We start from the raw sequence: 13,824 nt of genomic DNA on the forward strand, positions 1-13,824 counted from the left end.
CCCTACCGTTAACCCTGTATTCCACATTCTTATTTGTCTTTCCACAATGGACGACCTCACACTTGGCAGGTTTGAACTCCATCTGCCACTCCTCAGCCCAGCTCTGCATCATATCCAAGTCCCTTTGCAGCCGACAAGAGCCCTCCTCACTATCCAAAACTCCACCAATCTTCATTTCATCTGCAAATTTACTGACCCACCCCTCGGCTCCCTCATCCAAGTCATTAATAAAACTTACGAACAGCAGAGGACCCAGAACTGATCCCTGCGGAATTCCACTTGTAACTGGGCTCCAGGCTGAATATTTACCATCTACCACCACTCTCTGACTTCGACCGGTTAGCCAGTTCTCTATCCAACTGGCTAAATTTCCCACTATCCCATGCCTCCTGACTTTCCGCATAAATATGTGTAGGGCTTGTCCATAGGAAATGTCAGTTTTAGTGTGTTTCGGGTGGAAGCTGGAGAAGCGTAGCATCCTGAGGTTACCTGTGGGTTTGCAATAGAGTGAGGTGCTGAAGTGCCCATCCTTGATGGAAATGCATGTGTCCAAGAATGAGATGAGACGGATACCAAAGATTGGTCCATGGTGAGCTTGATGGTGGGATGAAACTCGTTGATATCACTGTGTAGCTGTTTCAGTGACTCCTCACCATGGGTCCAGAGGAAACAAATGTCGTCAATATACCTGGTGTATAGTGTTGGTTGGAGGTCCTGTGTAGAGAAGAAGTTTTGTTCGAACCTGTGCATGAAAATGTTGGCATATTGGGGTGAAAACTTTGGCCCCATGGCTGTTCCATGTGTCTGGATGAAAATCTGGTTGTCAAAGGTGAAAACGCTGCGGTCGAAGATAAAGCAGATGAGTTATAGGATGGTGCTTGGAGATCGGCAGTTGGTGTTGAGTACTGAGGCTGTTGCTGAAATACCATCATTGTGGGGGATGCTGGTGTAAAGTGCTGAAACTTCCTTTGTGATGAGGAATATTCCTAGTTCGACTGGTCCATGGGTGCTGAGCTTCTGTAAGAAATCTGTAGTGACGCGACAAATTTCAGCAAAATGCCCAGATTAACAAAAGGCAAATCCTGCTTGCTAATTGCTTGATGGTGCTGCAACAATACTGCTGTTTAATCTTCAGAAATGAATATAAGCTCAATCAACCTTGATTAAAGTATAAAACAAAAAATATTCCATAGGTGCTGAACAAACAGTTAATCTGACGATGATACAATATCATTATGAATGAACTATGGGAATCAAAGTTTCATGGCATATTAAAATTACAGATGTTACAATGCAAGAAGCACTTTAATCTTTTGTTCTGGTCTCCTATAAATTGAAAACGTCATATCTTCCTTTTCTGAAATTCTATCAAAGCAACTGCAAAATCGGAGAGAATTCTTCAAATATTATTGAGAGGAAATTTTCTTTGTGTTAACAAACATGCCCACAATAACAAGAGCGATCCCTTCTTGTCTTTTTATCCCATGAGATAAATGAGCTAAATGTTTGAATATACAGCCTAAGAATGAACAGTTGTCAGTAAGAATACAAGCTTGAACCAACCAAGAATTTGTCTGTATTTAACAAATGAGGCTCCGTTATTTCCTTTAAAACTTGTTGAGAGGTTTTCCCTGACTTTTTAGATAGCCACCAGAAAAATACTTTCGCCAATAATGCCTCCTTAATGTAATTGCAGGCCCAACAGGCAACCTTAAATGATGGTTAAAACAATTAACAGAAAATGCCCACATACGCCTCCAGTTACCTTGTGAGCCAGAAATGTAATCACCAAGTTACTGTATACAGGCTAAAATTATGCCCAGACTTGATAAGTCGAATAATATGCTGAAGGGAAAAGATAGGTAAGATGCAACAGGTTTATAAATATCAAACGTCTGTGCACACATTGTAATTTGACTCTTGGGGAGAATGCATAGCTGAATGCTGACCAGCCTTTTGTCGTTGCAGCAATGAGACCATTGTGACAGCTGAACTGGAGAGACATATCCAGTTTAGCTCTTTGAAATCTTAAGATGGGGCTAGGACAGAGATAACCATTCAGGGAAGATACAGGGTGAGAAGACATGACTGCAAGAAAGTAGGAAACCTATTGCAGAACTCCTGCACTCCAGAACCCTCAAAAATACTGCAATATTTGCCCACAGATGGTCTGTTCAGATTCATTGCCCATGGGACTGGATATTTTTAATCAATCTGTTCAGATATGTTGCAACGCTTGTCTGGGGCAGGTGGAACTTGAACCCAGGCCTCCTAGCTTAGAGGTAGGGACATTATCACTGTGCCATAACAACCCAAACACTGGCCACCAGAATTGGGGTCACAGTTTGAAAACGAGTCACCCAGTTCAAACTGAAATGAGTTTATTTTTATCGAGTGTCATTAGCTTTTGGAATTCTCTTCCATAGAGCGCTATGAATATTGGGTCGTTGAATTTATTCAAGGCTGTTAGATATTTAATTAATGAGAGATTTGAGGGTGATGGGAAACAAGGAGCATCAGGCATGATCTTATGAAATGGAGGAAAAGGCAGAATGGACCAAATAGCCAGCTCCTGTTCTAATTTCTTATGATCTTACTGAAGCCTTGGATATAAGGCTAAACACTACACAGAAATTCCTGGCTTTTCAAGTACTTTTGAAATTAAGGCATATTTAGTATGTAAGTTAGTTCACTGAGCTTGAAGATTTGTTTTCAGATGTTTCATCACCGTACGTGGTAACATCATCAGTGAGAAACTCTGGTGAAGTGCTGGTGGTATGCCCTGCCTCTGTATTTATAAGTCTTGGTTTCTTTAGGTGGATGATGTCATTTCTGGTTCTTTTTTTCAAGGGAAGGTAGATAGGTCCAAATTGATGTGTTCATTGAAGGAATTCTGCTTAAGAATTCTCTTGCATGTCTTTGTTTCGCTGTCCTAGGATGCGTGTTGTCCCAGTCAAAGTGGTGTCCTTCTTTGTCTGTATATATAGAAACTACTGATAGTGGATCGTGTTTTTTGGTGGCCAGTTGGTGTTCATGTATTCTGGTGGCAAGTTTCCTGGTAGTTTCTCTGATGTGTTTTTTTACAGTTCTTCCATTGTATCTTGTAAATGAAGTATGTTTTGCTGGTGGTATCTAATGGATCCTTTAAGTTCATTAGTCACTGTTTAAGTGTGTTGGTAGGTTTGTGGACTATCATGATGCCAAGGGGTCTAAGTAGTCTGGAAGTCATTTCTGATATGTCTGTGATGTAAGGAAATATGGCTATAGTTTTGGTTGCATTGTGTCTGCTTGTTTGGGTTTGTTTCTGAGGATGTTACAGCCATTTTCACATCAATTAACATCGACTTGGCCAAAGAAACATTGGCATCACTACTAGGAAAACCAGGACCACAAACACGAGACAGCACCAACTTCATCACCAAAGATAACATCCTCAAGCTAGTGGACCTGTGTCTCACAACGCTCTTCACATTCAATAACAAAACCTGCAAACAAGTTAACGGAACACCCATGGGATTACCAATATCAGGGCTCATTGTGGAAGCAGTAATGCACAGACTTGAACAAGCTGCCCACCCATCTACACAACCCAAACTTTAGGTCCGCTACGTAGATGACACCTTTGTCATCACAAAATAGAACAAATTCGCGGAAACATACAACACCATTAGCAATATCCTGAAAGTCATAGAATTCACAAAAGTGGAGGAGAACGACAACAGACTCCCATTCCTAGACGTGACAGTTGAACAGTTAACAGAGAGCTTCAAACCAACATCTGCAGAAAACAACACACGGACCAAATACTTCAGAAGCAATCATCCCAACACCCACAAATGGAGCTGCATCAAGACATTATTTCAATGAGCCACATCACACTGCAGCACCCAAGAACTACAAAAAGCAGATGAAAAATATCTATACAATGTTTTCAAGAAAAATGGGTACCCAATAAACAAAATCTACCGAATCCTCAGAAACAAACCCAAAAAAGCAGACATTACACAACCAAAAACTATAGCCACATGACCTTACATCGTAGACATATCAGAAATGACTTCCAGACTAGTCAGACCCCTTAACATAGCCCACAAACCTACCAACACACTTAAATAGCGACTATTGAACTTAAAGAATCCATTAGATACTACCAGCAAAACTAACGTCATTTACAAGATACCATGCATGAACTGTTAAAGAAAAAAACACTACATCGGACAAACTAGCAGGAAACTTGCCATTAGGATACATGAACACCAACTGGCCACCAAAAGACATGATCCACTATCCGTAGTTTCCATACATACAGACAAAGAAGGACACCACTTTGTCTGGGACAACACACACATCTTAGGACAGGCGAAACAAAGAAACGATGAGAATTCTTAGAGGCATGGCATTCTAACCAGAACTCCATCAATAAACACATCGACTTAGACTGTGTCTACCCTCCCTTGAAAAAAAAACCGGAAATGACATCACCCACCTTAATTACCCAAGACCTATAAATAGAGGTGGGACATACCACCAGCACTTCACCAGAGATTCTCACCTGATGATGTTACCTAGTATGGTGATGAAATGTCTGAAAACGAACCTTCAAGCTCAGCAAGCTAAGTTACATATTTATCATCAACCTGAGCTACAAATCTTCTCAAAAATCATTAAACCATATTTTTTTAAGTCATTACTCAATTGAGTACCTTTGTCAATAATAGAAGAGTGACACATCTCAGTTGTGGTCATATCGTTCCATTCACCATTTTAAGACCCAGAGTGGAAATTAATCTCCAAGAGTTTAGCGTCAAAAATAATTCATATCCAATAGATCTGTGGAAGATCTCATAGAAACCGGTAATGAGACATGAATATGGAACTCTAATAGTACATTTGCTGCATTCTCATTATTAGGACGTGACGGTATTGGACTGGCGTGGACAAAGTTAAAAATCACACAACATCAGGTTGTAGTGCAACAGGTTTATTTGGAAGCACTAGCTTTCTTTGCACTGCCGCTTCATCAGGTGGTTGTGGAACAGGATTATAAGACACAAAATTTATAGCAAAACAGTTAGTGTCATGAACCTGTAATGCTATTTATAAAAATTTAGATTCAGTCTGTCATCTTTTAGAATGGGATATGCTAGTTTTGGTTCTTTAATATGTAAATCCCAGAACTCCTTTTAAGTTACATTTTCAAAATAGCTTCAACTTTTCTAGCAATAGCTGCCATTTTAGCTCTCTCAATGCATTAAAGGTGTGAGGTGAAAGTCTGTCTGTGTTCTAATGTTGAGTCAGACTGGTTCTGTTTCTAAAGTGGGACTTACAGAATCTTTTGTGGATTCATGCAGTTTTTGAGCAAAATGAAACGTAAATCTGCAAATACAAATTCACCTCATTAATTTACATGTGTGCGCGTGCAGGAGAGACAGAGTGAGTCTGTGCATATGAGTGTAAGTGCATGTGAAACAGTGTGTATATGTGTGTGTGTAGACTTGGTCAGATGTGTGAGTGTGATAGGGTATATGTCTGTGAGAGGGTGTGTGCGTAGGTGTGAGTGCAGGGGGCGCATGTGTGTGCTTATGAGAGAAAGAGCTTGTGTATGAGAAAACTTCCACATGAGACATATTAAAACAGCCATCTCCTACAGCGAAGCCCTACGAATACACAGTATCTGTTCAGCTGAGGCGGAATGTGAAGGACACATGAAAGTGCTCAAGGATGCTCTCATAAGAACAGGGTATGATGCTCAACTCATTTACCACCGGTTCCGACGTGCCACAGCGAGAAACTGTAATGTCGTCCTCAGGAGACAGACACAGGCTGCAACTCTCCAAATCGCGCGCTCTCTCGTTCTTTCTCGCTTTCTCACATTCTCTCTCACTCTCTCTCACTTGCGCATGTGCGGGCACACGCGCACACACACCCCAACATACTCCCACTCTCATGCAGACCCTCTCTCATACACAAGCTCTCTCTCATATGCACACAAATGCACCCCTTGCTCTCACCCATGCATGCATCCTCTCACAGGCTTATACCCCATCACATTTACACACATACTTAACCAAGCTTACACATACACGCACTCTTTCACATGTACTCTCACCCACATGCCTGCATTCACGTGCACACACTCACTTGGTCTCTCCTGTAAGCGCACACATATAAGTTTATGAGGGAAATTTGTATTTGCAGAATTACATTTATTTTGCTCACCAACTGCATGAATCCACATAAGATTCTATAAGTCCCACTTTAGAAATATAACTAGACTGACTCAACACTGGAACACAGACAAACTTTAACCTTTAATGCATTATTTGAGCTGAGATGGCACTTATTGTTAGAAAAACTGAAGCTACTTGAGAATATAACTTAAAAGGAGTTCTGGGATTTACATATTAAAGAAGGGAAACGAGCACATCCTACTCTAAAAGATGAAATACTTAATCGATTTTACTTTTAAAATAGCATTACAGCTCTATGACACTAACATTTTTTCTATAAATTGTGGCTGTTCCACAACCACCTGATGAAGAGGCAGTGTCTCGTAAGCTAATGTTTCTAAATAAACTTGGTGGACTATAATCTGGTGTTGTCTGATGTTTAACTACATTCTCATCGAATGAGCTGGTGAAGACAACTTGTAGTAAAGACATGTGCATTGATTTTCCACAAGTTAACTGCACCACAGAAATAAAATTTATAGAAGCCCTCCAGAAATAACACTGACTATTTTATTACAATTTGCTCAAACATTTCAAATCATATAAAATAGATTAGGAATTCCCACAATTTTTAATTTTATTATTACTTTTCTTTCTTCTCTTACACAGCATTGGGAATTTGCTCCAAACAGCATACACTACCTGCTGAGTCTTTGGCAGCGAATGGTTGCATCAGTCCCCTTCGTTAAATCTACTGAACCTCATCTAATGGAGACATATGCACCAGAAGTCACAAAAGCTTACATTACTTCAAGGCTGGAGTCAGTGCCCGTAATCATAAGGTACCCCCATCACAGTTTGGATTTGCTGCCCAGGCATTCCATTCTAATTGTCTCACAAATTGCACCTACAGCTGTCTAGACCCGAAGTTCTGGAATTCTGATCTTGCATCTTGTTCCTGTTCTATTCCACTTTCCATTATGGCATTCCTTAAGCCTTTGATGGCCTGACCCTAACAACTCTTCATGTGGGTGTGTCATATTTTATTTTATAATGCTGCTATGAAATCCCTCCAAACACACTTTTATTTTATAGCCTATATTTATATCTATGAAGAATTGCTTCAGTCCTCAACTGCATACCCAAAACGGTCAGATGGTATATGAGTTATTGTTCTATTCAAACCACAATAAAAAGGAAAATATTGCGGATGCCGGAAGTCTGAAATAAAACAGAATGGCTAGAAATCATTAGCATCTGTGTGGAAAGAAATGGAATTAATGTTTCAATTTAAAATATTAAATCTGTTTCTTGCTCCACAGATGTTGACAGACTTTCTGTGTATTTCCATTATTTTGTGCTCCTATTTTAGATTTGTTCCCGTTGAGTGTGAAGTGAGCTGGTCTCAGTCAGTATTGTGATTGTGTAAGGGATAGGTACATCAGACTGACTTGAAGTGTCAAATTGAATACTGCTAATAATTTTTCTTTATTTTGTAATAATGTTAGCTTTTAACTTTTAGTAAGTAGAGGCATGTCATTCTTAAATTGCAAAACCTTAAAATAGTCACAATTCAAAGTTTGTATCCACTCAGTTACTAAACAAAATCAACAGGACACATGGGTAATGAAGGTTAACAAACTGTGAAGGTCGAAAAATGTGATGCTGGAAAAGCACAGCAGGTCAGGCAATATCTGAGGAGCAGGAGAGTCACTGCTTTGGGCATAAACCCTTCATCAGGAATGTGATGACAAAGGATACGCAGGGATTCTCCCTTTGTATTGAAGAAAGATGAATGAATTTCCTGGGTGATGCAAGTGATAGAGGAATATATAACAATGAAAATATATATTTGAAAGAGTGCAGGTTGATGATCCAAATGAACATCATGCTGAATATAGGAGCCTCAGGGAAAACGAAAAAGAAAATTAGAGACAAAGAGTTGGAATCGGAAGAAACTGGCAGCTATCGAAAAGGTAATCTAAAAGTCGTCTTTAGGCATTTAATACAGAAAAAGGCTGGGAAAATTAGGGATGTGGCCTAATAAGGACCTGAAAGAGATCTTCATATGCATAGAGGGCAAGACTGAGGTGCTAGCAAATAGTTTGCATCTGTCTTTTCTGAGGAAAATGGTGTTATCAGAATGAAAATTAAGTGTTTGAAGTATTGGATGGGCTAAGATTTATAAAGAGGAGGTATTAGAAAGCTTGCTTCGACTCAAAGAAGGGCCAAATGAATGCATTTCAAGACATCCAGTGTAGCTGAAAATACTTGTGAAGCTTGATTTCAGCCAGAATTAGTGCAGCCTACTTGAAGAGTACCACATCCACTAATGTAAACATTCCCTTCTTCCACCACTGGTGCATAGTGGTCACAGTGTATACCAATTACAACATGCACAGCAACAATGCACTAAACCTCCACCAATAGCATCTATCCAATCCATGTAGAAAGACAAGGGCAGCAGATGCATGGGAACACCATCAACTGCAAGTTCTCCAAGCCACATGTCATCCTGACTTGGTACCGTATCACTATTCTTTCATTGCCACTGTGTCAAGCTCTTAGAGCCACTTTCTAACACTGTGGGTGTGCATACACGATTTGAACTGCAATGATTCAAGAAGGTGGCTCACCAGTCGTCCTTAAGTTTGGGGTTGCTGCCAAAAGACTGAAGATTTGCAAACACTGCACCATATTCAAAAGTATGTATGGATAAACCCAATAACTATCAGCCAGTCAGTTCAACTTTAGTGGGAAAACTTTTAGAAATGATAACTGATGACAAAGTTAGCAACGAAGTGGCTGAGTATTGATCAGTAAAGGAAAGCCTATCTAAATTTGTTAAAGGTAAATTATGTTTCACTAGCTTGATTAAGTTTGATAAAGTAACAGAGAGGGTTGATGAGGAAAGGTCATACAACATGGTTGTCCATAGGGTGTTTCGTAAAGTGTTAGATATTGGCTTGTCAGCAAATTAATAAAAGGGACAATGGCAGCATGAATTTGAATTTGGCTGAGTGATAAGAAATATTAGTGAACAGTTGTTTTTTGCACTACAAGAAGGTATGCAGTGAGTTTTTCTAGCAGGTAGTACTTGAACCACTAGTTTCCTTAATATATATTAATAATCTGGACTTGAATGCACAGGCACAATTGCAAACTTTGTTGAAGTCTCACTTGCCCCAGAGATGTGTCATGGCATGTCACAGCAGGTTGATTAAAAATAAGCACAATGTGATTCAAAAGGAATCTGAAAACTTGGGCTTTTGAAGTAGAAACTGAGAATATTATAGCAAAGTTATGATAAATCTGTATCAAGCACTATTTTTGGCTCCAACTGCAGTATTGCGTCTAATTCTGGCCACTATGCTTCAGGAAGAATATGAACACATTTAGAAAGTTTGCATTCGTTGTTTATGACAGCTGTTATGGTGATAAGGATCTTCAGCTACATGTACAGATTGGGGAAGCTAAGATAGTTCTCTTTCATGGAAAAGAGAACACTAGGGGGAGATTTGATAGAGGTGTTCTAAATCATGAAGTACCTGGACAGAGTCAATAGGGAGAAACTCTTCCCAATGACACAAGGAACAAAAGCCAGAGGACACTGATTTAAGGCGAACTGTAAATTAAACTGCAAGTAAGAAAACACTGATGAATTGGTAAAACAGTTATGGAACGATAGAACACAAAACATCAGAGTATGCAGCACAGGCCCTTCGGCTCGTGATGTTGTGCCAAGCTGTGGAACCAATCTGATGCCCATCTAACCTACATTGTTGTCCATATGCCTATCCAATGACCATTTAAATGCCCTTAACGTTTGCGAGTCTACTACTGATGCAGGCAGTGTGTTCCTCTCCCCTGAGTTGCTCTGAGTAACGAAACTACTTCTGACATCCGTCCTATATCTGTCACCCCTCAATTTAAAGCTATGTCCCCTCGTGCTAGCCATTGCCATCTGAGGAAAAAGGCTCTCACTGTTCAACCTATCTAACCCTCTGATTATTTTAGATGTCTCAATTAAGTCGCCTCTCAACCTTCTTCTCGCTAACGAAAACAGCCTCAAATTCCTCAGCCTTTCCTCATAAGACCTTCCCTCCAAACCAGGTAACATCCTAGAAAATCTCCTCTGAAATCTTTCCAAAGCTTCCACATCCTTTCTATAATGCGATGACCAGAGCTGTACACAATACTCCAAATGTGGCCGCACCAGAGTTTTGGACAACTGCAGCATGATCTCATGGTTTCAAAACACAATCCCTCTCCCAATAAAAGCTAATACACCGTATGCCTTCTATATACCCCTATTAACCTGGGTGACAATTTTCAAGGATCTATGTACCTGGACACCGAGATCTCTCTGTTCATCTACCCTACCAAGAATCCTATCATTAGCCCAGTACTCTGCATTCCTGTTACTCCTTCCAAAGTGAAACACCTCACACTTTTCTGCATTTAACTCCATTTGCCACTTCTTAGCCCAGCTCTGCAGCTTATGTATGTCTCTCTGTAACCTACAACATCCTTCATCACTATTCTCAGCTGCACTGACCTTAGTGTCATCTGCAAATTTACGAGCCCATCCTTTTAATCCTTCATCCAGGTCATTTATATAAATGACAAACAACAGTGGACCCAAAACAGATCCTTGCGGTACCTCACTGATAACTGAATTCCAGGATGAATATTTCCCATCAACCACCATTCTCTGACTTCTTTCAACTAGCCAGTTTCTAACCGCTAAATCATCCTCAATCCCATGCCTCTGTATTTTGTGCAATAGCCTACCATGGGGAACCTTATCAAATGCCTTACTGAAATCCATATACACCACATCAACCACTTTACTCTCAACCACCTGTATGGCCACCTTCTCAAAGAGCTTAATAAGATTTGTGAGGCACCACCTACCCTTCACAAAACCGTGTTAACTATCCATAATCAACTTATTCCTCTCTAGATGATTATAAATCCTATCTCTTATAACCCTTTCCAATACTTTACCCACAGCCAAAGTAAGGCTCATAGGTCTAAAATTTCCAGAGTTGTCTCTACTCCCTTTCTTGAAAAAGGGAACAACATTTGCTATCCTCCATCTTCTGGCACTATTCCTGTAGACGATGACCACATAAATATCAAAGCCAAAGGCTTGGCAATCTCCGCTCTGGTTTCCCAGAGAATTCTAGGATAAATCCCATCTGACCCAGGGCACTTATCTGCTTTTACACTTTTCAGAATTGCTAACACCTCCTCCTTATGCACCTCAATCCCACCTCGTCTAGTAGCTTATATCTCAGTATTCTCCTCAACCACATTGTCTTTTTCCAGTGTGAATACTGATGAAATGTATTCATTTAGCACTTCCCCTATCTCCTCTGACTCCACACACAACTTCCCACTGCAATGATTGATTGGCCCTAATCTTGCTCTAGTCATTCTTTTATTCCTGATATACCAGTCAAAAGCCTTAGGGTTTTTCTTGATCCTATCCCCCAGTGACTTCTCATATGCCCTCCTGGCCTTTCTTCGCTCTCTGTTTAGGTCTTTCCTGGCTAACTTGTAACTCTCAAGTGCCCAAACTGAGCCATCACATCTCATCCTAACATAAGCTGCCTTCTTCCCCTTGACAAGATATTCAACTTCCTTAGTAAACCACGGCTCCTGCGCTCAACAACTTCCTGCCTGCCTGATCAGAATGTACTTACCAAGGACCTGCAATAGCTGGTCCTTGAATAAGCTCCACATTTCAATTGCGCCCATCCCCTGTAGTTTCCTTCCCCATCCTGTGCATCCTAAATCTTGCCTAATTGCATCATAATTGCCTTTTCCCCCAGCTTTAACTCTTGCCCTGCGGCATATACCTATCCCTTTCTATCACTAAAGTAAACATAACCAAAGTGTGATCACTATCACCAAAGTGCTCACCTATCTCCAAATCTAACACCTAGCAGGGTTCATTACCCAGAACCAAATCTAATGTGGCCTCGCCCCTTGTTGGCCTGTCTACATGCTGTGTCAGGAAACCCTCCTGCACACATTGGACAAAAACTTACCCATCCAAAGTACTTGAACTATGGTATTCCCAGTCAATAATTGGAAAGTTAAAGTCCCCTATAACAACTACCGTGTCACTCTTGCTCCTATCGAGGATAATCTTTGCTATCCTGTACTCTGCATCTCTGGACCTATTTGGAGGCCAATAGAAAACTCCCAACAGGCTAACCTCTCCTTTCCTATTTCTAATCTCAGTCCATGCTACCTACATTTGCCACCTGACATATGATGCCATTTTTATTTAAAACTTAGTTTAAGAATGTAGGCTGTCATTATTGCTGGACATTTATGGAAAGATTATTTATCTCTTTTAATTCTGCAGGGACTGTTTAGAAGATCCTTTGGATGACACAGGCATGGTCTTCCAGCAGTTGGATCAACTGTGTACCGTGAGTCGCTGTGAGTACGAGAAAACATGTGCACTCCTTGTACAGCTGTTTGATCAGTCTGCTCAGACATATCAGGAACTCCTGCGTGCTCCCAGTGGCAGGAACATGGAAATTGCAATCCAGGAAGGTGAGTGACCCTTTTCCCTCAGAACTCTGAAATGAATTCCTCATGAAGGTATATTTGATTCTTCAATTTTTGCATAAGCTTTGTTTAGAGTAGATTCCCTACAGTGTGGAAACAGGCCCTTCGGCCTAACCAGTCCACACCGACCCTCTGAAGAGTAAACCACCCAGACCCATTTCTCTCTGACTAATGCACCTAACACTGTGGGCAATTTAGCATGGCCAATTCACCTGACCTGCACATCTTTGGACTGTGGGAGAAAACCGGAGCACCCGGAGAAAACCCACGCAGACACGGGGAGAATGTGCAAACTCCATATAGACATTCGCCCAAGGCAGGAATCGAACCTGGGACCCTAATACTGTGAGGCCGCAGTGCTGGCCACTGTGCCACCCATGGCAGGTTGCTACTTGTCATTTATCTAATCTAATATGAACAACCCTACAAGCATATTGAGAAAGGCATGAAATGAATTTAAATCCAAATACTCTGCATCTCTACCCATCCAGCCTACTACAGACCCAATTCTACACCCATGAGTTTTTTGAGCTTATACTCTTCCACTGTTACTTGGTATCATGCATTTTGCCTCACTCTCATCCAACCTCCTCTCCCAGCTGCAACTGTCCCATTTTAGATGAAAGTCTATGATGCTCCTGAGATAACTACTCAGAATGTGTGTCAAGTCAGCTCATGAAACGTACCCATTGATGTTACAATCATATCTCCATGTCCTCTTTATCCATATCCTCCCTAGTGAAGGAAACAGACAGAAGGATGTATTTGATTGGAAAGTTTTATCCAGAATGTGTCTCTGGATGGAAACCAGGCAATTAGAAATACCTCTGCATGTTACCCCCTTAATTTCTGTTGTTCTCCCACTGTTGTGATGTCAACCTGATTTTCTACAGCGGATGAGTAAGGCATTCACTATGCTGCAGTCTGAAATATATAATCAAGCTTCCATTGCATCAGCAGGATGCTTTTCTGACACTGTTAATCAGAAATCGTAATATGTGGCCTTTGTGGAGAATCCCATATGGCTTTCCAACTCGCCCAAACAAGGCTAGAACAGACATTT

At 40.7% G+C, this 13,824-nt stretch overlaps 1 protein-coding gene across 3 annotated transcripts in view; it reads left to right on the forward strand.

Annotated features, from left to right (window-relative positions):
- The window catches only part of LOC122556776 (ran-binding protein 17-like), a 1,066,498-nt gene that overhangs the window by 294,315 nt on the left and 758,359 nt on the right, over positions 1-13,824 (forward strand). For all 3 annotated transcript variants that reach the window (XM_043703926.1, XM_043703927.1, XM_043703928.1), the window contains 2 exons: positions 6,840-7,012; positions 12,553-12,746. In XM_043703926.1, the coding sequence (XP_043559861.1) occupies positions 6,840-7,012; positions 12,553-12,746 (367 nt within the window). The remainder of the gene's footprint in view (positions 1-6,839; positions 7,013-12,552; positions 12,747-13,824) is intronic.

Source organism: Chiloscyllium plagiosum, chromosome 14 (genome assembly GCF_004010195.1).
Source record: "Chiloscyllium plagiosum isolate BGI_BamShark_2017 chromosome 14, ASM401019v2, whole genome shotgun sequence".
In the NCBI taxonomy this organism is placed as follows: Eukaryota; Metazoa; Chordata; class Chondrichthyes; order Orectolobiformes; family Hemiscylliidae; genus Chiloscyllium; species Chiloscyllium plagiosum.